Here is a 23550-nt window from a genome sequence, read left to right as displayed (position 1 = left end):
ACTCTGCCCTAGGTCATTGCTGTAAAAAGAGAATTTGATCACGGTCAGCCTACCTGGTACAATAAGGGTTAATAATAAGTTATATTTACTACCCAGGGCCCTGCAACCCCAACCCCTGCAAGAACGATGCCATCTGTGAGGTGACTGGCCAGTCACGCCGAGGGGACGTCTTCAGCGAGTACATCTGCACGTGCCAAGATGGCTTTGACGGAGTCCACTGCCAGAACAGTAAGAGCCACTCCACAAGTTGCCCAGTTTACATTCACGTAGAATCTATTAGACAAGCTGTTTTAGTATGGAAGCACATGGCTGCCAAATATTCATTTATGAGAGCCACTCCACAACTACAAGCTGCCCAGTTTAAATTCACATAGAATCTATTAGACAAGCTGTTTTAGTATGGAAGCACATGGCTGCCAATATTCATTTGAAAATGCTAATGTGATACGCTTGGCGCCATTTACTTTGCATGAAGATGCAAATGTTGTAATGTTATCTAGGCAGAACGGTGGATTGATATCCAATTTGAATCATATCAAACTTGATTTACAAAAAACAAGTGGATTCAAACGGATACCTCAACACACTCCGACTGAACACCACTTTGACCACCTCGTTGTGGCGCAATCACAAGAACTGAGCCCCTGGGATGGAAACAATGAGGTCCAGAGGTCGGAGGTGTTGTTGTAATGGACTAGACATAGAGAAACAAGGCTGTGTTTTTAATTCTGATCTTTTTCCACCAATTGGTCTTTGACCGATCAGATCAGCTCTTTTGCCACTAATTTGACAAAATATCCGAATTGGGCTGCCTGTGTAAATGCAGCATGTGATACAATAAAACCAGTTACTCTGACATGGGTACAGAGGCCCAGGAGGCAGTGAGTGAGATTCTCAACCCACGCAGCTGTTGTCCTTACAGGAGCGTCTCTCCGGATATGGCAAGGTTCAACTCCCAACTGGCAGAATGTGCTTGGCCCCCGAGCCGCCTCAAGCGCTGCACATAAGAGACAGATGGTGACCGTGTGCTGCGATCTCACAGAATAAGACAAATGGAGCAACCGAAAATATGCAAAAATTTTAGTTTGAAAGGAAGTAGCCATATATACTGTACATGTACTTTCCCAAATGTAGAGCAACATTTTATTTTTTTTACATTTCATATAAGGGCTTTTTAAATGAGTGAAATGTACTGTGTCCTTTTGTTTGGGCCCAGGTGCTTTGCTCTATGTGTTCAACCCTTCTGCTGGCTGGCACTGCCTGTGGGGGCTGGGACACACACACACACACACATACACACACACACACACACACACACACAGACAATCATACCAAACAGAGAGAGAATGGTCAGCACTTTTTTCCTCCCTTTTATCCGCAGCAGCGTGCACACAGAAACCAGAAAGAGTCCGATCAGGTCAACAACTCTGACTCAGTTTTCCCCTCCCACATCAAAGTGAATGAACTGTGGTGGTACTGCCTTTTGGGCAATACGTGGTTCAATTGGGAGGTGAACGATTTCAGCCTCTTAGCATGCTATTTCGACTCTAAATGTTCATGCCCATATATATACAAAAAAGTATTTAGTAAGCCACCAATTGTTCAAGTTCTCCCACTTAAAAAGATGAGAGAGGCCTGTAATTTTTATCATAGGTACACTTCAACTAAGACAGACAAAATGAGAAAAAAAATCCAGAAAATCACATTGTAGGATTGGAAAATAAGTATTTGGTCACCTACAAACAACCAAGATTTCTGTCTCTCACAGACCTGTAACTTCTTCTTTAAGAGGCTCCTCTGTCCTCTGTCATTAAAGCTCGTTTTTCAACCACTCCACAAATGTCTTGTTAACAAACTATAGTTTTGGCAAGTCGGTTAGGCCCATGATCACTCTGGATGAACTGCAGAGATCTACAGCTGAGGTGGGAGACTCTGTCCATAGGACAACAATCAGTCGTATATTGCAAAAATCTGGCCTGTATGGAAGAGTGGCAAGAAGAAAGCCATTTCTTAAAGATATCCATAAAAAGTGTCGTTTTAAAGTTTGCCACAAGCCACCTGGGAGACACACCAAACATGTGGAAGAAGGTGCTCTGGTCAGATGAAACCAAAATTGAACTTTTTGGCAACAATGCAAGACGTTATGTTTGGCGTAAAAGCAACACAACTCATCACCCTGAACACACCATCCCCACTGTCAAACATGGTGGTGGCAGCATCATGGTTTGGGCCTGCTTTTCTTCAGCAGGGATAGGGAAGATGGTTAAAATTGATGGGAAGATGGATGGAGCCAAATACAGGACCATTCTGGAAGAAAACCTGATGGAGTCTGCAAAAGACCTGAGACTGGGACGGAGATTTGTCTTCCAACAAGACAATGATCCAAAACATAAAGCAAAATCTACAATGGAATGGTTCAAAAATAAACATATCCAGGTGTTAGAATGGCCAAGTCAAAGTCCAGACCTGAATCCAATCGAGAATCTGTGGAAAGAACTGAAAACTGCTGTTCACAAATGCTCTCCATCCAACCTCACTGAGCTCGAGCTGTTTTGCAAGGAGGAGTGGGAACAAATTTCAGTCTCTCGATGTGCAAAACTGATAGAGACATACCCCAAGCGACTTACAGCTGTAATCGCAGCAAAAGGTGGCGCTACAAAGTATTAACTTAAGGGGGCTGAATCATTTTGCACGCCCAATTTTTCAGTTTTTGATTTGTTAAAAAAAGTTTGAAATATCCAATAAATGTCGTTCCACTTCATGATTGTGTCCCACTTGTTGTTGATTCTTCACAAAAAAATACAGTTTTATATCTTTATGTTTGAAGCCTGAAATGTGGCAAAAGGTCGCAAAGTTCAAGGGGGCCGAATACTTTCGCAAGGCACTGTATGTATGTGTGTAATATATGTGTATATATATATACATACATACATACATACATACAGTGGGGCAAAAAAGTATTTAGTCAGCCAATTGTGCAAGTTCTCCCACTTAAAAAGATGAGAGAGGCCTGTAATTTCATCATAGGTACACTTCAACTATGCCAGACAAAATAAGAAAACAAAATCCAGAAAATCACATTGTAGGATTTTAATGAATTTCTTTGCAAATTATTGTGGAAAATAAGTATTTGGTCACCTACAAACAAGCAAGATTTCTGGCTCTCACAGACCTGTAACTTCTTCTTTAAGAGGCTCCTCTGTCCCCCACTCGTTACCGGTATTAATGGCACCTGTTTGAACTTGTTATCAGTATAAAAGACACCTGCCCACAACCTCAAACAGTCACACTCCAAACTCCGCTATGGCCAAGACCAAAGAGCTGTCAAAGGATACCAGAAACAAAATTGTAGACCTGCACCAGGCTGAGAAGACTGAATCTGCAATCAACTGTGGGAGCAATTATTAGGTTGACATACAAGACCACTGATAATCTCCCTCGATCTGGGGCTCCACGCAAGATCTCACCTCGTGGGGTCAAAATGATCACAAGAACGGTGAGCAAAAATCCCAGAACCACACCTAGTGAATGACCTGCAGAGAGCTGGGATCAAAGTAACAAAGCCTACCATCAGTAACACACTACGCCGCCAGGGACTCAAATCCTGCAGTGCCAGACGTGTCCCCCTGCTTAAGCCAGTACATCTCCAGGCCCGTCTGAAGTTTGCTAGAGAGCATTTGGATGATCCAGAAGAATGGGAGAATGTCATATGGTCAAATGAAACCAAAATATAACTTTTTGGTAAAAACTCAACTCGTCGTGTTTGGAGGACAAAGAATGCTGAGTTGCATCCAAAGAACACCATACCTACTATGAAGCATGTGGGTGGAAACATCATGCTTTGGGGCTGTTTTTCTGAAAAAGGACCAGGACGACTGATCCGTGTAAAGGAAAGAATGAATGGGGCCATGTATCGTGAGATTTTGAGTGAAAACCTCCTTCCATCAGCAAGGGCATTGAAGATGAAACGTGGCTGGGTCTTTCAGCATGACAATGATCCCAAACACACCGCCCGGGCAACGAAGGAGTGGCTTCGTAAGAAGCTTTTCAAGGTCCTGGAGTGGCCTAGCCAGTCTCCAGATCTCAACCCCATAGAAAATCTTTGGAGGGAGTTGAAAGTCTGTGTTGCCCAGCAACAGCCCCAAAACATCACTGCTCTAGAGGAGATCTGTATGGAGGAATGGGCCAAAATACCAGCAACACACTGTGAAAACCTTGTGAAGACTTACAGAAAACGTTTGACCTCTGTCATTGCCAACAAAGGGTATATAACGAAGTATTGAGAAACTTTTTTTATTGACCAAATACTTATTTTCCAACATAATTTGCAATTAAATTCATTAAAAATCCTACAATGTGATTTTCTGGAGAAAAAAAAAATTCATTTTGTCTGTCATAGTTGAAGTGTACCTATGATGAAAATTACAGGCCTCTCAACTTTTTAAGTGGGAGAACTTGCACAATTGGTGGCTGACTAAATACTTTGTTGCCCCACTGTGTGTGTGTATGTATGTGTGTGTGTGTGTATATATATATATATATATATATATATATATATATATATATATAATATAAATCATTTAACATGACTTTAAAAGTTCATGGCCATGCTTATCTATGTGCACGACAAAACAGTGCTTGGCCAAGCCCTGACTCCATAGTACATCACCCACTTCCCAGAAAATAAAAGCTTAAGCACTAGCTAGCTTTTACGCTAATTAAATAATGTCGTGGGGAGGACTGTAAAGATTATTCATTTGACAGCAGAAGTATATGAGGTCCCTAAGTGCTGTTCATGTACTTGGCCTATTCTTTCTCTGTCTCCCAACTTACCTATTCGTTTAGAATTCCTGATGCCTGTTTGAACATTTTTTATTGCTCTGTACTTTGTGTGTGTGTGTGTGTGTGTGAGCGAAGCGCATCCTCAGCAGCTCCTGCAAACTGTGGTCAAAGTGTGTGGTGGGAGCAGGGTACAGTAGGCTCAGTCAAGGTGACTCTTAGAAAGCAGCCAACGCGGAGGCGTACCCTAGTAGCTGAAGCTAGGTTGGCGTCCTCACCTGCACGCTAAAACACACTGGCACACATACACACTTGGCGAGCTACCACACACACACACACACACACACACACACACACACACACACACACACACACACACACACACACACACAGATACAATTGGCGAGCTCACACACACTTAGAGAACACACACGCATACTTGGCAAACACACACACAAATCGGGCTCTCATGTTCATCCAGCCAACAGAAAGTGGTCCTGAGCGCAGCACTCCCACTCCCTGTTGCCGGGGTAAAATGGGAAGAAAAAAGTGAGTTAAGTCTGCCCTGACAATGTCACAGCCTCCACTCACGTCTGACACCAGCACTTCTACCAGCTGTGTGAAATTGGCCTGAAAGCCTCAATGGGAAGGCAGTGTCTAATGCTGAAAGCCATGTCCAATGCTGTTTACTCACTTTAGTGTCAGCTCCTAAATAGGCTCCGACGACTGCAACTGTGAGACTGAAATGGCACTGCTGAAATGGCCTCTGAGAGCTTAAATGTTAAACTGGGGATGACCTCTGTTTTTATTCTGTGTTGGTTATTTTGAGGTGTTTGTCAACAGATTAGTGTGTCTGTGTCTGTAATTAGGGTTGTGTGTAAGTGCACGTGTGTGTCTGTTTGTAAGCTTGTGTGTGTGGCAGGCAGGCAGATTTCTGGTTTTAAGAGGTGCTTCAACCACATCCAGGATGTGGCTAGTCCAAATTGGCCAGATTGAGCTCTGCACCCCCTGGGGAGTTGTGTGTGTGTGTGTGTGTATATCAATTTCTGTTTATGTGGGTGTGTGCACTTTTGTGTGTGTGTGTGTGTATCCATTTCTGTTTATGTGGGTGTGTGCACTTTTGTGTGACTGTTTTTGTGACTCAACTGGTCACGCACTGCTCTGTTTACAGTAGTTTCTGGTAGTGTTTGAGGAGGGGAGGTCATTTTTACTAAATTGGTGATAGAACACCAGACCGTAATGGGCTCAGGTCCGTTGCACTAATCAACCTAATTTATGTTTCTGTTGCTATAATCTTGTAGCGTTCTGTCGCACAGTATATAGCCAGACCACCTACAATACTACAATCATAGAATGACATATAAAAAGAAGCATATAACCCTCATTTATAGGATATCTGTGACTACAAAACTCTACTGTCAAATCTCTGCATATTCATTAAGAACCAACACTTAACGCATGGTCCCACACCAAGGTCTGGCAAAGTCTGGAACCAGGGATATCCTTGGACATTTTTAGAGGATCTCTATGGACTTCTGCTAGCCCCCAAAAGGTTTTCACTGGGCAAATATCAATTTTATCATACACTTAATTTAGCAGCTCTGTGGCTAAACCTGGCACTATATTGCCGTTGGGGGCACCCCCAGTTGTACCCTTCCGAATAAATGAAATGATTTCGTACATTTTTGGGGTGTCAAATCGCTAATTGGCAGCCCATCCCTTATGGGATTGATTTACACATGAACAAATATTCCATGATACAACATTACAAGGATTCACAGTTATAATTCTTCCGGTGTTTGTGGCAGTGTCCCATGCCAGGGACTTTTCTGACCTGGATTCCTTAAAGGGGAAATCAAATCAAATCAAATGTATTTATATAGCCCTTCGTACATCAGCTGATATCTCAAAGTGCTGTACAGAAACGCAGCCTAAAACCCCAAACAGCAAGCAATGCAGGTGTAGAAGCACGGTGGCTAGGAAAAACTCCCTAGAAAGGCCAAAACCTAGGAAGAAACCTAGAGAGGAACCAGGCTATGTGGGGTGGCCAGTCCTCTTCTGGCTGTGCCGGGTGGAGATTATAACAGAACATGGCCAAGATGTTCAAATGTTCATAAATGACCAGCATGGTCGAATAATAATAAGGCAAATCTGGGATTGGAAATTATAACAAAACTACCACCCTGTTATTTGTTTCGGTAAACAGGTGGGGCTGGAGAAATGTGACCACTCTCACATTTGAAGTCCGCTCATGAGGCATTTTATAAGGTACTTTCTTCAAAAATCAATGGCTATATCATGAATTTAAAAGTTTTTAAAAATCAAAAGATTGTCCCTTTTAAAGAGGGATGGAGTTACTGCCAGTTTAACCATCAGTGGGTATGAGGCAATGGATCACAATGCAAACATACTGTATAAGGAAGCCGTTACTCACGGGCCTGCAGGAGTGCACAAAACTGTACGGTACACTTAGGGGTGTCATGCATCCCCAACATCTGAGGGGGCATAAAGTACGTGAGGATGGCTGGGGAGTGGTCCGGAGGGGGGCTAGGCCCCTGTTGGAAAGTTGGCGAATTGGCATTTTTCAAACACCTGAAACAGCTTTTTCCTGCAATCTATAGCCATCATTATTATATTTAATTATATAGAAATGTCTATTTTTCTGCATATCTCTTGAACTGTCTTTATTCTCCTGTCTGGTGGTTATTTTGTTAAAGAAACCAAATCTTCTCTCCTGGGTAAAAGATTGAAAGGAATGTGAGTCTTATTAATTGCTTGCTTTTCTTAGTCTCCAACCTTGCCAGCAGGCATGCCAGCTAAGATAGTTAGACAAGCTAGCTACTCTAACTTGACTGATAGCCTGATAGGCTATTTATGAGATTGGGAACCTAGTGTGTTTGGGCTAGTTAAAGCCAACTTCATAAAATTGCTTGTTGGCTGGTAGTATTACAGAGAAACGACAGCAAAAAATGAAACTAAAAAATTAAAACTATTATTTTAACAGGACAAATCTGAGGGGGCACATGCCCCTTATGGGCATGACGCCTCTGTGTACACCTCATGCCGCTAGCGCTGCCTACTAGCTCAGATGCTCAGGCTGTGTCGTGTACTCTGTCACATGCACCGCTGCCAGATGACCTTGCTCTGCATTGATCTATCTGGGTCACGTTACAAACAATGACAATTAGATCTGTATTGGTTTTTGCTTCATGCACAAACAAAGCCTGAGTATTGATGATCCTGTGTGCGCTCATCCACTCAATAGCCTCAATCTTTTCATATGTCTATACTGGGACCATACATCTATCTATACAATTGGCACACTGCTAGCTGAAATCCATACCAGGACATGTGAGAGAGTTACAGTATGGTGTTTTATTGATAAAATAAGTTCTTACCATAGATTTTTACTGTGTATCATTTTGAACTAGAGGTAAAAAATAAAAATAAAACATTTTATGACTGAGACAAAAACAACTCAGTCCCTGTGTCCTGCTGTGACCCGTTGCTCCAGTTGGCCCTTGGCCTCCTGTGACCTGTTGCTCCAGTTGTTCCTTGGCCTCCAACCTCCTTCACACACCACGTCACTCTGGAGCACTAGATGTCCCAGGGTGGGTAGTGTCCCAGGGCTATTGTCCTTCCTCCCTCCCTCCTTCCTCCTCCTCAGGCCACCCTTTCTACCTCACTCCCCCTCTCTCTAAGTATGGCAGATTACAGCGTCTGTATGGCTCTTGAGGTAACCAGCCAGGCTGCAGCATGGTCTACGGTAGTGGTATTCAAACTGTTTCATTGGGGAACCCATTATTATTATATTTTTATTTATTTCTGGGCACCCCATTTCTTTCCCAAGAATTTATCGCGGCCTCACCCCAAATCTAATGACACAAGCTTAAAATCGTTAAGTTTAGATTTTTACATCAACAAATAACTTTCAATTCCAATGAATACATTTACTTCATAAAATTGTATTTTTCAAATGATCTTTCGTAATATTGAGTTGACCCCCAACAGCCTCAATTCATCGGGTATTGGACGCTACAAGGTGTTGAAAGCATTCCACAGGGATACTGACCCATGTTGACTTCAATGCTTCCCACAGATGTCAAGTTGGCTGGATCTCCTTTGGGTGGTGGGCCATTCTTGATACACACGGAAAATTGTTGAGCGTGAAAAACCCAGCAGCATTGCAGTTCTTGACACACTCAAACCGTTGCGCCTGGCACCTACTACCATACCCCATTAAATATTTTGTCTTGCACATTCACCTTCTGAATGACACACATACACAATACATGTCTCAATTGTCTCCAGGCTTAAAAATCCTTCTTTAACCTGTCTCTTCCCCTTTATCGACACTGATTGAAGTGGCTTTAACAAGTGACATCAATAAGGGTTCATAGCTTTCACCTGGTCAGTCTGTAATGGAAAGAGCAGGTTTCCTAATGTTTTGTACACTCAGCGTATGTTGTCCAATACAATAATCTATACTTTTTTTTTTTGAACCCCACTGCAGTTCCTCGTCGCAACCCCGACTTTGAATACCACTGGTCGACGATGTGCCAAATCCTCTTGATACAGAGGGGCCATCGCTGACGCAAATAGAGAGCGTCTGTCACCTAGGGTGTCACATAGAAAGGAAAATAGGGTGTCTGTCAATTTCTGTAGGTTTGTGTATGCATGTGTGTTATTTTTATATATATATATTTATTTATTTATTTATCGAGGCAAGTCAGTTAAGAACAAATTCTTATTTACAGTGACGGCCTACACCGGCCAAGCCCGGACGACGCTGGGCCAATTGTGCGCCGCCCTACGGGACTCCCAATCACAGCCGGGTTGTGTTGCAGCCTGGAATCGAACCAGGGTGTCTGTAGTGACGTCTCAAGCAGTGCCTTAGACCGCTGCGCCACTCGGAAGCCCATGAGTCTCTCTGTGTCCCCCCATGTCCTCTTGCTAAGGTGTGAAGTCTGTCAAGAGAGAATATGGTGTTGCCCTTAAATACTGCGAAGCCATATGCTCCTCCGTAACAGTATAGGAATAGGCCTACACCACACGAAAATACCTTGAGACAGTAAGAGGGCTTGAAGGAGCTTTCGGCTTTTTAGAAACAGCAGCTGTAGTCGTGCAAATCTCGGATTGAGCTTTAAGTCCAAGGTGCTTTGGCTTTTGACTCATTCCTGCTGATTTTGTGTGTGTGTGTGTGTGTGTGTGTGTGTGTGTTTTAGTGTTACGACCAGGGCTTTGAGTGTGTCCTGATGCGTCCTGGCTTGGAAAAACCCTAGGCCCTAGTTATGAGACTGTGTGTGTACTAGTATTCTGTATTATGAGTAATTGTGTGTGACTTTGTGAGTGTGTCTCTTGAGAAGTAACATAATCTCAGAGCAGGATGCCCTGTGGGCTTTAGGAAGAGGGTGCCGGGTTTATATACATCATTGGTGCCTCCCTAGTGGGCGACTGACTGCCTGCCTGGCCCTGAGCACAGAATCACACTAATCACACTTTTCACAAGTGAGATTTGGGTCATATTCTACAAAAAATATGGTAAACAGTAAACACAATCAATCTAGGGCAGTGTTCAAAGGAAGTTTAGTCATGCCTTCATATCTTGTGGGCGAAAGATTAAAAAGTTTGTTCTGATGCATGCTGTCCTCTGAAAGCGCTGCCAGTTGCCAAGCACCCTCTCTCTAAAAAAAAACCACACCGCACGTCCAGCGTATACCATTGAAAAGTGCGCCATCTAGGGGTAGTTCAAAGAGTTTCAGATAATTGGGCCACAACAGCTCATCTGAGCCATTGCGTTGCTGCTGTTGACTAATAGCTTTATCAGAGCTCATTTGCACATAGTCAAAAGCCAAGCGTAGATGAAAGGGGGAAAAAAACTTTAGGAGGAAGTCAAAAAATGACTTCATCTGAAAACCGTATGAAACGTCAGTTCATCATCCAGTTTAAGCATGTACATATTTCCCGATTTCAGTTTGGGGCCTGTGCTCAAAAAAAAAGCATATCAAGAGTAGGAGGGCTGATTTTTAGGATCCGATCACCCCTGTCCATATCATCTTATCAATCATTGTTCTGTTCTGTTGATTGTAGGCCAGTGACTGATAATGGCCATCATTTCTCTCAACAGATGTGAATGACTGTGTCGGCCAGCCGTGCAAGAATGGTGGCTCCTGCAGGGACCTAAATGGAGACTTCAACTGCCGCTGTCCGTCCCCCTACGTGGGCAAGCACTGCCAACTGCGTGAGCACCAGTCACACACACACACACAGACACGCGCACACACACACACTGGCTCTCTATTAGTCTTAGTCCCCCATGATATTAAGTGCAATAAAAGACATTAGGCTGAATGTGATAAAGAAAATCATAATGTAACCAAATTAAAGGCCCAGTGCAGTCAAAAATGTGATGTTCCTGTGTTGTGTGTGTATATATATTTACACTATGAGGTTAAACTAATACTGTGAAATTGTGAAAATGGTGATAATGTCCTTTTTTAGTGTAAGAGCTGTTTGAAATCTCAGCCTGTTTTGATGGGAGGGAGTTTTCACCTTCCTGGTGACATCACCAGGCAGTAAATTAGTTAATAGACCAATAAGAAAGATCCAAACCTCTGCCAATAACAGCTAGTCTTCAGTTTTCCCCTCCCCCCCAGACCACTCACAGACAGTCCTAGCTAGGGATGCAATGGGACGGTATATTACTGGAAACTTCTAAGTTTACCAGTAAACTAACACAATTTGGTAACTTTGAAGGATTTTATGTAATCTATCATAAGACATCTAGTGACCCTTTTGGGTACTTCAGGTTATCACAGGTGTCTAATAATCTCTGGCCCTCAGTGTGTGGCCTTTCAAATATATGAAATAATGAATTAAGATGATTTTAAAATAAAAACTACAATGACAAAGCTGTAAAACATTATCCTAAATATAAACCATACATTTAGTGAATACCATTGGTGTTTATTATGAGGTTTTCAGCACAAATATTCCTTTTCCTTATATCTTAATGTTTTCATGTCAAACTGTTGGCAGTTGTCAAAAAAGTCAATAGATTTGTGGGGCATGTATGTGTACTAATGTGAAATAATAAACCAGACTAACTTCACCACGGATTTGACCTGCTAGATTCTTCTTCATTGCTTCACTCCCTCAACCGCTAGGTTCTGTGTCTGTCTGTCTCTGTCTGCCCTGTTTGTGTTTTTGTGACCTATGTCTGTCTGTCTGTCCCTCAGGGTGTATCTCTCTGTTGGGCATGGAGGGCGGAGGCATTGCAGAGTCTCAGATCTCGGCCTCGTCGGTGCACTACGGCATCCTGGGCCTGCAGCGCTGGGGGCCCGAGCTGGCCCGTCTCCACAATAAAGGCCTGGTAAACGCCTGGACCTCTGCCTCCCATGATAGGAACCCCTGGATAGAGGTCAGTACAGTACGACAGGCTGGCTCCAACACCACTGTCTGGCTCGTGTTCTCTAGGCACCAAATGGAAGAAAACTGACTGAAACCAGGAGAGGCTACATTGACTTGTCTAATGAGAAAGGTTATTTTTTAGTATAGCAAAACAATTCTGGTGTTCCTAATACCCTAATCTACTCTAGAAAGGATATCTCCATAGTAAAGTGGCTTCCACTCCCTCGTCTGCACTGATGTGAAAACATCATCATGGGGATAGGTGAAAGCAATATATTGTGGCTTGTGGCTACCTACAAGGCAATAACATTCCCCTGTCTGGTTATTTCATATCAGTGCAGATGAAAGACGGGCAACAAGGAGATGCTTTAATTCTGACACAATTTAAAATGTGTTTGATTCTCGGAGGCTCTGCTCATTGCATGGATGCAATGCCGTGCTTCTACACCTGCATTGCTTGCTGTTTGGGGTTTTAGGCTGGGTTTCAGTTGATGTAAGAGGGGCTTTATAAATACATTTGATTGATTGATGTTGTTGCTATGGACCTTGTAACCAAATTTTTTTTTGTCATTCCCCTCCATGTGCAGCGAAAGGTCCATGACTACGGGACCAAATGTCCACTATTATATGGCAATACATTTGAAACAATGCGTTGTCGTTTGTGCAGATTAACATGCAGAGGAAGATGCGTTTCACGGGCATCGTGACGCAGGGCGCCAGCCGCATGGGGTCAGCAGAGTTCATCAAGGCCTTCAAAGTGGCGTCGAGTCTGGATGGGAGGACCTACACCGTGTACCGCCTGGATGGGCAGAAGAAGGACAACGTGAGTGAACACTCACAGGCGCGCACACACAACCACACACCCTCTCAGAGTTACACACAGACATATTATCACTATGGCTGTTGTAGAATTTGCACCCTCTTCACTGTGTAGTGTGCTTTTCTTTGTTCTATTTTGGGAATAGTGTGCCATTTCCATGGAAATGAATGAAAGGCATTGATTGGTTGGTGGTGGTGAAGTATACTGTTTACTGTTTGATTCACATGGGGCCTGTTTTGTAAAGCTCAGGTGAAATTCAAGTAATGCATTTTGACATCACTCCCTCAAGTCATTATTTCGTAACATTTTTCATTCTTTTCTTAATTTCTTCTATTTCTCCAGGTGTTTGTGGGGAACGTGGACAACGACAGCACCAAGACCAACCTGTTTGACCCTCCCATCATTGGCCAGTACTTCCGCATCATCCCTGTGGTCTGTCGCAAGGCCTGCACCCTGCGCATGGAACTGGTGGGCTGTGAGCTCAATGGTAAACACACACACACAAACACATGTCTACTTGCACGCACGCACACACACACACACACACACACTGATAACAACGTCAACAAACTGCATGGGGTTTGCTTTTCAGTGTGTGTTAGATGGTTAGATCATACAGAATGTTTTTGGTTTTACCAGAAGGTTTTTGGTTTAGGTCTGACTGAAAGTGTTTCAGTAGTGTTACTGAAGGGGGGTGGGTGGGGCTAACGTTTAGAAAAATTACTTTTCAAAACCATATGGACATTTTTTGCAGTGTAAATATTGGCAATGAGACCTATCATGTAAATGACTCAAATGTGTTGGGATTGTAACAAAAGAATAATATGCAAGTCACATTCATCATCACAGCCTTGTTCCCATGCCAGTATAACTAGATGGATATTTTGGAGTGCCTTTTATGTTTTCTCTGGTGTAACAACTTTCTGTACAAAGTTTCTGCACTTTCTATTTGCTTTATAATGATGCCATGACTTCTCGCCAACACACTGGCGTTGTTTCATTTAATTAAGGGAAACTGATCTGTGTGTGTGTGTGTGTTTTTAAAAGTGATCCGCAATGTCCATCTGTGACTGTCTGTCAGAGCATGCTATGCCAGTTTATGCTTGGTTATGGTCATTGCACCGCACATACATGCATGTTACACAAAGCATCCTGCAATACAAACTGCATGGCAGTGACACGCTTGGGCACCTGACACGCATGCTAGTGCTACTGTAGGCTCGCATGTTCACAGTACTACTCAACGATGCTCAGCCCAACTACAAGCATGCTGCGGCGTCCATCGCTCTCGCTCTTTCTCCACCGTTATCGTTAGAGCCGTAGATGAACGTACTTCGGCCAACTCCGTTTGAGTTGAGATGTATCATTTGAACGGCTGACATTTTGCCACCAAAAACCATAAGGCAATTACGTTCTCATTCTGCATGCAATTGCACTCTGTTTTACATACTTGGAACACACATTTTTATGTCATCTCCACAGAGTGTTTTGTGCCATCATGGAAGATAAGTTGTCTGAACTCTATTCCCTATGGCTGTATAGCTGAACCAGGGTTTTCATTGACCGGACATTTGAGAAATTTACCGGATCCATATGTATTGGGTGTATAACCTGATTAGAGCGTCTACCCACAGTGTTCAGAATGACAGAAATCCCATTTCGATTATGGTAATTCATCTTAACGGAACATGCTAATTCGAGGCTGCAACAAAGTGCTCCATTGCCGAATTCCGATGCACACTATGAAGACGTGTTAGAATAACTGTCCATGTTTGACTTTTCCTCAGTCAACAAGACGAGTAACAAACGGCAAAATCACAAGCCTATGTCAATTTACTATTTATCCCGCATTGTAGAAAATGTGACCTATTTTATTGGTCAGCTTGTCAAGAAAGAAATATCCTATTCAAAACAGACTTTCAGACAGTTGTGGGACTGGCGACATACATTTTATTTTTGAAGAATGAGTCTGATGCAACAGATCAGAACTTTTAGCTTAAAATGTTGATAAACTATATTATTTATTCACATTTTATAAGCAATGCGCGTAGGCCGTCATTGTTGATAAGAATTTGTTCTTAACTGACTTGCCTAGTTAAATAAAGGTTAAATTAAAAATGTGTCAAAAAAGTAGGCTACTCGTGAATGTTCGTTCCATAATACAATTAGCTGGAAAACACCATTTGTCAAAAGTGCATCACACATGTGAGCAGTTTCATGTGACATGAAAATATCTATTAGGAATGTTGAAAGTGGAGAGAGATCTAAAGATGCAAATATGACTAGGATTGTGCCTTTGGCTACTGGACAATGAAAACATTTATTTAAAACCAATAGAACATAAGAGAAAGAGGCTACTGGTTTCAATGGCATATGGAAGGAAGTCTATAAAGTAATTGCCTCCATGGATATGGTCGTTTTTTTGGCTTGCTACTTTGAAGCAAGGTAAGACATGCCTCATAATATTTAGTAAAACGTTCAGGCTTCGAACAATTGAAATATGTTTTCAAAATGCATACTGCCTCCAGCTCATAGCAAAGTGGTGTGTGACGCGCTGATAAACCTGTCTTCTGTTGCCTATGCATTTGAATGGCAAATGGGTAGCCCGCATCAATTACCAGTTGGGAAATAAAAATAGTAGCTCCCTTTAACTGTGGCCATCAACTGTTATTGGCTTTTCACATTTTTTTAACGTCCAAAACCCTAACAGAAACCCTAATCTGTACCGCATGACTACAGGCTGTCACTACTCACTCCACCTCCCCACAACTCTGGTCATCATGCATGTGCTTTCCCTGTGCTGCTCACTGACTGGCTGGCTTGGGCCTTGCTTCTCTGTCTGTCCCTTGTCTATCATACTTCTCTCTCTCTCTTTCCCTCCCGGTGCTCGTCGTCTCACTTCAGTGTATTCAAACACGGCAGGTTGCTCTGAGCCCATGGGCATGAAGTCGCGCCTGCTCTCCGACCGCCAGATCTCGGCCTCAAGTGTCCACCGCACCTGGGGAATTGAGGCGTTCACCTGGCAGTCCTACTACGCCCGGCTGGACAAGCAGGGCAAGACTAACGCCTGGACAGCGGCCACCACCAACCGCTCCGAGTGGTTGCAGGTAACTGCAGGAGGTTCAGAGGGAACTGTAGGAAGTGATGTGGTGTGGGTGTTGGACACTTGGTGGTCTGTAGCTGAGGGAGATACAGTTGAAGTCGGAAGTTTACATACACTTAGGTTGGAGTCATGAAAAATGTATTGTTTTAAAGAACGATAGTTCTGGCAAGTCTGTTAGGACATCTACTTTGTGCATGACACAAGTCATTTTTCCATTGTTTACAGACAGATTATTTCACTTATAATTCCCTGTATCACAATTCCAGTGGGTCAGAAGTTTACATACACTAAGTTGACTGTGCATTTAAACAGCTTGGAAAATTCCAGAAAATTATGTCATGGTTTTAGAAGCTTCTGACATTTGAGTCAATTGGAGGTGCACCTGTGGATGTATTTCAAGGCCTACCTCTAAACTCAGCGCCTCTTTGCTTGACATCATGGGAAAATCAAAGGAAATCAGCCCCCAAAAATTGGAGACCTCCACAAGTGTGGTTCATCCTTGGGAGCAATTTCCAAACGCCTGAAGGTACCACGTTCATCTGTACAAACAATAGTATGCAAGTGTAAACACCATGGGACCACACAGCCGTCATACCGCTCAGGAAGGAGACGTGTTCTGTCTCCTAGAGATGCATGTGCTTTGGTGCGAAAAGTGTAAATCAATCCCAGACAGCAAAGGACCTTGTGAAGATGCTGGAGGTAACCGGTACAAAAGTATGTATATATATATATATATGTATATGTGTGTGTGTGTGTGTGTGTGTGTGTGTGTGTGTGTGTGTGTGTGTGTGTGTGTGTGTGTGTCTATTCCAGTGTTGCTTCCTAAGTGAACAGTTTGATTTCACAGAAGTGTGATTGACTTGGAGTTACATTGTGTTGTTTAATTGTTCCCTTTATTTTTTTGAGCAGTGTAAAGCACAGTAAAACGAGTCCTATATCGACATAACCTGAAAGACCACTCAGCAAGGAAGAAGCCACTGCTCCAAAACCACCATAAAAAAAGCCAGACTACAGTTTGGGGACATGGAGACAAAGATTGTACTTTTTGGAGAAATGTCCTCTGGTCTGATGAAACAAAAATATAACTTTTTGGCCATAATGACCATCGTTATGTTTGGAGGAAAAAGGGGGAGGCTTGCAAGCCGAAGAACACCATACCAACCATGGCAGCATCATGTTGTGGGGGTGCTTTGCTGCAGGAGGGACTGGTGCACTTCACAAAATAGATGGCATCATGAGGGAGGAAAATGATGTGGATATATTGAAGCAACATCTCAAGACGTCAGTCAGGAAGTTAAAGCTTGGTCGCAAATGGGTCTTCCAAATGGACAATGACCCCACGCATACTTCCAAAGTTGTGGCAAAATGGCTTAAGGACAACAAAGTCAAGGTATTGGAGTGGCCATCATGAAGCCCGGACCTCAATCCTATAGAACATTTGTGGGCAGAACTGAAAAAGTGTGTGCGAGCAAGGAGGCCTACAGACCTGACTCAGTTACACCAGCTCTGTCAAGAGGAATGGGCCAAAATTCACCCAACTTATTGTGGAAGGATACCCAAAACGTTTGACCCAAGTTCAACAGTTTAAAGGCAATGCTACCGTTTGGCTAAGGTGTATGTAAACTTCCGACTTCAACTCTAGGTTAGAGTTGGTGCTGGTGAAAGTTCTGGAAGATTCTCTCTGAAAGTTTACTTTACCGACAAATTACTGACAATTTTGTTTTGAACTCAATTTATCTGGGTAAGCCTAAGATGTTCCAATGACACTATTCTTATTTTTCATGGCAGAACAGTGTGGTGGGAGATGTAGTGGGGGATGCAGACAAATAAGGGCACAGATGAGAAAGTGGCAGACACACATTGGGCTCAAACCCCTGTTGCCAGGAGGATTTGTAGTCTGGAGTCGGCAGCGTTGCCACTAGACCAGAGTCCGGCACTGAACCATGCTTGTTCTGACAATTCCTTATTCTGTAACAGGTGGACCTGGAGTCCCCCAAGAGGATCACAGGCATCATTACCCAGGGGGCCAAGGACTTTGGAGCAGTCCAGTTTGTTTCTGCCTTCAAGGTGGCCTACAGCGACGACGGCCAGTCCTGGAGCATAGTCAAGGACGACGTCACCAGCACAGACAAGGTAGGTGGCAAAAATCTCTCTCCAAAGTAGTGTGTTCTCTTAGGGTGTTCTTACAGGGGTGTTCCACCCAAAATACAACCTATCATGGTTTTTACACTAACCTTAAGTCGAGTTGATTCCCCTGCCGTATGTATTTTGAGTGGAACATCCATTTATAGGGAGCCAAGCATGAATGTGTGCCTGCCTACGAATAATAGACTGAATTTAATTACTTTGTTGATATTAAATATAGGTGTTATTGAGTCAACGGTTGAAACGCAAAGTCAAGATGTCATAGATTTAATGATGACCTTTATATTGTATGATAGATGTTCAGTGTCTTTTGCCCTAACTAGCACCCATCAGTTCTGTGCTTGTGATTTGGCTCCCCAACTTCCAGATCTTCCCGGGTAACAGCGACAACAACGTCCACAAAAAGAATGTGTTCGAGCCTCCCTTCTATGCCCGATTGGTCCGCATCCTGCCGTGGGCGTGGCACGAGCGCATCACCTTGCGAATGGAGTTGTTGGGCTGCGATGAGTAGCCCCGTCCCCGGCCAAATCCCCTCCACTTTCCCTGCCCTTCCTCATCTTTCTCCTCCTTTCCAAAACCTCCTGAGCCACGCCTGCACTGCCTTGCTCACACCCGTAGAGGGCAGCAAAACACCACGACCACAACCCTGGAGAAGGTACAAAATTGACCCTAACCACTGATCTAGGGTCGGATAATGGTTACCACTGATCTAGCCCACCTAATGGTTACGGGTAAGATTAGGTAGGGGTAATCTGATCCTAGGTCGGGTGCTGAAGGTCAACTTGTACGTCGAGCGCACAGACTACTGCTGTGTCAGCCGGAACTGCATGGACTCTGAACCTGTCCTTCCTAGATCAGGGCCTTATTCAGAGTTTTAGAGTAGGAGTGCTGATCTAGGATCTGGTTCCCCCTATTATTAATTATTATTATTATTTAGAGGCAAAACTGATCTTAGATCAGCACTGCTACTGTGAGACGCTTTATGAATCTGGGCACAGAAGACTGAACCCGAGACCCATCGCTAGTGATGTACAATACAGTAGTAGCTAACTTGGCTGTGATGTTTTTCCAACTGGGAATTTTCACCTGACCATCCTGAGACACTGAAGTGCGTAGTAGTATTATCGAACACCCTCGTGTAGTCTTATCGCCTAGCCGCTTCCTTGATTCTGCAGTGCTCTGGAAGAGATGTTTTTGCGGGAGTTCTTGTTTGTGTTTTATTTCGTTGGGCTTCTTAACCAGGGAAAGACCCGTCGTGTGACTATAGGATTTATAAGATTGATTTGTATTTTTTGAAAAAGAAAAGGTATACCAAATGAATTTCACTTTGTTGACAAATTGATGGTGTTCGTTGACTAGTTGTGAATGCATTATGATTTATTAGCCATGTTTTTACTAAATGCAGTTTTCAAATAAGTAGCAGACCTTAGAAAAAAAATAGAAAGCATGTATAAAAAGCTGGAGAGAGACTCTTATTCTGTAATCTTGTGACATTGAGTGATATTCAAATCCCCAAATAGTTCAATGCAATCTTAGTTTATAATTCTTTGCTAAAGGGTATGTAAAAGTGCAGTAATACTCCTACAGTATGTGGTGTTGTTCTATAACTCAATCTGCTCTGATTGTGATGTCTGTCCTTTCATTAATGCACTGTGAGTTGTGACGTCAATGTAATGCATTTATTACTAATTGACTAATATTATGAAGTGACATAGAAAATAGGGGGTTAGCAAGTTGATGATGCTGCCAGATGTCTTTTTGAGATTAAGGCAGATCAATTCTAGCCTGATCCCAGAGATGTGCTGTCTTGACAAACACGATCATAGGCGTTGGCTAGACGGCACAGCAGATCTGGAACCAGGCACATTTTCATATTGTATGTGCTACTAATGTTGTTATAACCCTTATGATACACAGCTCAACTTAATATGATTTTGTTTTCCCCCCTTTTAAAAGGCACTTTCAGGGTCAAATCTGTATAATTGTTTTCTGAGGTAAATATGTGGAAACTCAAAGTTTTCTCCATTAAAGAAATAAAGTACTGATGTTGACAGACATATACAAGTAACTGCCGAAATAAAGGAAACACTTGAGTAAATGAGGGATACAAATGATATTGAAAGCAGGTGCTTGCACACAGGTGTGGTTCCTGAGTTAATTAAGCAATGAACATCCCAGCATGCTTAGGATCGTGTATAAAACTGCCCCATTGCTTAATAATGCCAATTATGTTGCCTACCATGGCTAGAAGAAGAGATCTCAGTGACTTTGAAAGAGGGGTCTCAAAGGAGCGTAGGGGGGTTTAAAGGGTGTCTGTCTCAGTCACCAGATCTCAACCCAATTTAACACTTATGGGAGATTCTGGAGTGGCGCCTGAGACAGCGTTTTCCACCACCATCAACAAAACACCAAATGACAGAATTTCTCGTGGAGGAATGGTATCACATCCCTTCAATTTGCTCCATTATTAATTTTATTCGAGAACGAAGCGTTTTAATACTATGAATCTGTCATGTCACTGCATAGGAGAGCAGTTATATGGCTTCCATAAGTTATCAAGGGGCAGTTTTAGATTTTTGACATGATAGCAACCAAAAAAACACATTTCTGCCAGTTGTTTTCTGAGCTGGTTATCCTACCTAATGTAAATACTTTTTGTAAAAATGTGTTCCTTGAAGTTGTAATATGTAAATGTTTTGCAGCAGACCAATCAAATGCCATCCATTTATCACAAGAGGACCAAATTGATGCGTAGAATTCGAAGCCTGTGGCCACACTGATAAGATGGAAAAGAAAAATCTAATTTAAAAAACGATTTCTATGGTTGCACTGAACGTAAGACGTGACATGGCAATCTGCATATTGCTCCTAGGTCATAGCTAGCATTGTCAAGCTCCCCCCATGAATTATGAATTACGGGTGTGTGCAATAAGAAGATTAGTTTTTGATTTGAATGAATATTAATATGAACAGCTGGAAAACATCGGCGATAGATATCCTCTTTTAAATGCATGTGAATAACGATGCATTTGCAAGGCTATGGAAAGGATTGTGGTGTCAAAGACTGTAATATATTTATGATCTTTGTAGACTGTTCCAAAATAGTTATTATCTGATGTCTGCATGCATTGTATTGACTATACTTTTTTTTTTTGATCCAACATAGACGTTTTGATTATATTGTTTTCTCTGTACATTTTTCTGATTCGTTCATCAGACTCTAGTTATTCCCATTCTTTCATTTTCCACAATGTCCTGGTTTTATATGATTCATAAAAAAAATTATACAATTGATGTGTTTTTATGCGATATTATTAATATTGATCAGTTCTTGTTTTCTGTGTTTCTTAAAAGAATTCCCTTAACTCTCAAGACATAAACAATAAAGGATTTAACATCAGACAGCTTGTATATTGTGCAGTAGCAAACCTGGTTTCAAATTCACCATCTCCATTTCACCTGCATTGGGTTAAAGGTGCAATCTGTGATATTTGCAGGCATTTTTGGTCATTCATATGGCCTGAACAAATGCCAGATTGTATCTTTTACCCGACAGTAACATGAATCCATTAGGCTTGAATTAATTTCAGACATTTTCACTTCAAAGGGAGAGGATGTAAAGGGCAGGAATCTTTGGGTCCATTTGCCTGTTTAGCATTTTTAACGCCCTGAAGGCTAATCTATCCCTCCTATACCACGGTATTATCTAAATCATTACCTCCATCCCTTTGCACTTTCCTCCTCTGTACCATCCTCTTGTATGGATGGACACACATTAACTCTTATGGATACAGATTTCTACTGCTATCCCTATGAGGCTGGTCTCATGGCAACAGGAATAGTTCCATAGCCACCTCTTGTTCCATTGTGCTCAAATTATAGAATTTTATTTGACTGTCTTGTTTCATGTTTGTATTTACCTGGTATTTACGAGGACATTATGTGATTACAATGGATACTTTATTGTGCTTTCTTGTGCTTTGTAACTACATGCTTTCTTGTGCTTGGTGACTACATGTCAGTGGTTAGAGCATTGGGCCAGTAATCAGAAGGTTGCTGGATCAAATCCCAGAGCTTATAAGGTAAAAATCTGTCATTCTGCCCCTGAGCAAGGCAGTTAACCTACTGTTCCCTGGGCGCCGAAGACGTGTATGTCGATTAAGGCAGCCCCCCCCACACCGCTCTGATTCAGAGGTGTTGGATTAAAAGCGGAAGACACATTTCAGTTGAATAAATTCAGTTGGACAACTGACTAGGTTTCCCCCTTTTTAATATGGTATAATAGTACTTATTTTAATGAACCCCATAGAAATGAGTAAATATTTGTTAATTAACATGTACCCGACTAATATGTGACTAAATACCAGGATAATAAAACACTTAAAGAAAAAAAGATATATATGCGTTATCACCCTTACACTTTTCTCTTCGGGTACAGCTGTGAGTCTAATTACAGAGTGATTCCACACAGAAGAGAGCCTCCATACTTTCTAAACTTCAAATCAAATTAAATGTATGTATATAGCCCTTCGTACATCAGCTGATATCTCAAAGTGCTGTACAGAAACCCAGCCTAAAACCCCAAACAGCAAGCAATGCAGGTGTAGAAGCACGGTGGCTAGGAAAAACTCCCTAGAAAGGCCAAAACCTAGGAAGAAACGTAGAGAGGAACCAGGCTATGTGGGGTGGCCAGTCCTCTTCTGGCTGTGCCGGGTGGAGATTATAACAGAACATGGCCAAGATGTTCAAATGTTCATAAATGACCAGCATGGTCAAATAATAATAATCACAGGCGAACTGAGGACAGCACGGAGTCATCATGTCAGGTAGTCCTGAGGCATGGTCCTAGGGCTCAGGTCCTCCGAGAGAGAGAAAGAAAGAGAGAATTGGAGAGAGCATACTTAAATTCACACAGGACACCGGATAGGACAGGAGAAGTACTCCAGATATGACAAACTGACCCTAGCTCCCCGACACATAAACTACTGCAGCATAAATACTGGAGGCTGAGACAGGAGGGGTCAGGAGACACTGTGGCCCCATCCGATGACACCCCCGGACAGGGCCAAACAGGAAGGATATAACCCCACCCACTTTGCCAAAGCACAGCCTCCACACCACTAGAGGGATATCTTCAACCACCAACTTACCATCCTGAGACAAGGCCGAGTGTAGCCCACAAAGATCTCCGCCACCACACAACCCAAGGGGGGGCGCCAACCCAGACGTGTAAACTTCAGTTTACACGTATCACTGATTGTGCCTATGGCTGTTCCTTTGTCATTCCATTTCC

The 23550-nt window shown here is 42.7% G+C and overlaps 1 protein-coding gene across 2 annotated transcripts in view; it reads left to right on the top strand.

Moving 5' to 3' along the window:
• Window positions 1–21657, top strand: part of LOC110491985 (lactadherin) — a 45275-nt gene extending 23618 nt beyond the window's left edge. The window contains exons 3-10 of one of the 2 annotated variants that reach the window (XM_021565907.3): window positions 97–228; window positions 10907–11020; window positions 12018–12199; window positions 12857–13012; window positions 13352–13496; window positions 15932–16116; window positions 18090–18245; window positions 18625–21657. In XM_021565907.3, the coding sequence (XP_021421582.3) occupies window positions 97–228; window positions 10907–11020; window positions 12018–12199; window positions 12857–13012; window positions 13352–13496; window positions 15932–16116; window positions 18090–18245; window positions 18625–18768 (1214 nt within the window). In that variant the 3' untranslated portion in view covers window positions 18769–21657. Of the gene's footprint in view, window positions 1–96; window positions 229–10906; window positions 11021–12017; window positions 12200–12856; window positions 13013–13351; window positions 13497–15913; window positions 16117–18089; window positions 18246–18624 lie in introns of both variants that reach the window. The other variant, XM_021565899.3, reaches the window with a different exon arrangement.
• Window positions 21658–23550: the final 1893 nt, after the last annotated feature.

The sequence above is a fragment of the Oncorhynchus mykiss genome, chromosome 2, assembly GCF_057628025.1.
Source record: "Oncorhynchus mykiss isolate SJ-2025 chromosome 2, ASM5762802v1, whole genome shotgun sequence".
In the NCBI taxonomy this organism is placed as follows: Eukaryota; Metazoa; Chordata; class Actinopteri; order Salmoniformes; family Salmonidae; genus Oncorhynchus; species Oncorhynchus mykiss.
Note: the sequence above shows the minus strand (reverse complement) of the source record. Positions and strands in the feature narration are given on the sequence as shown.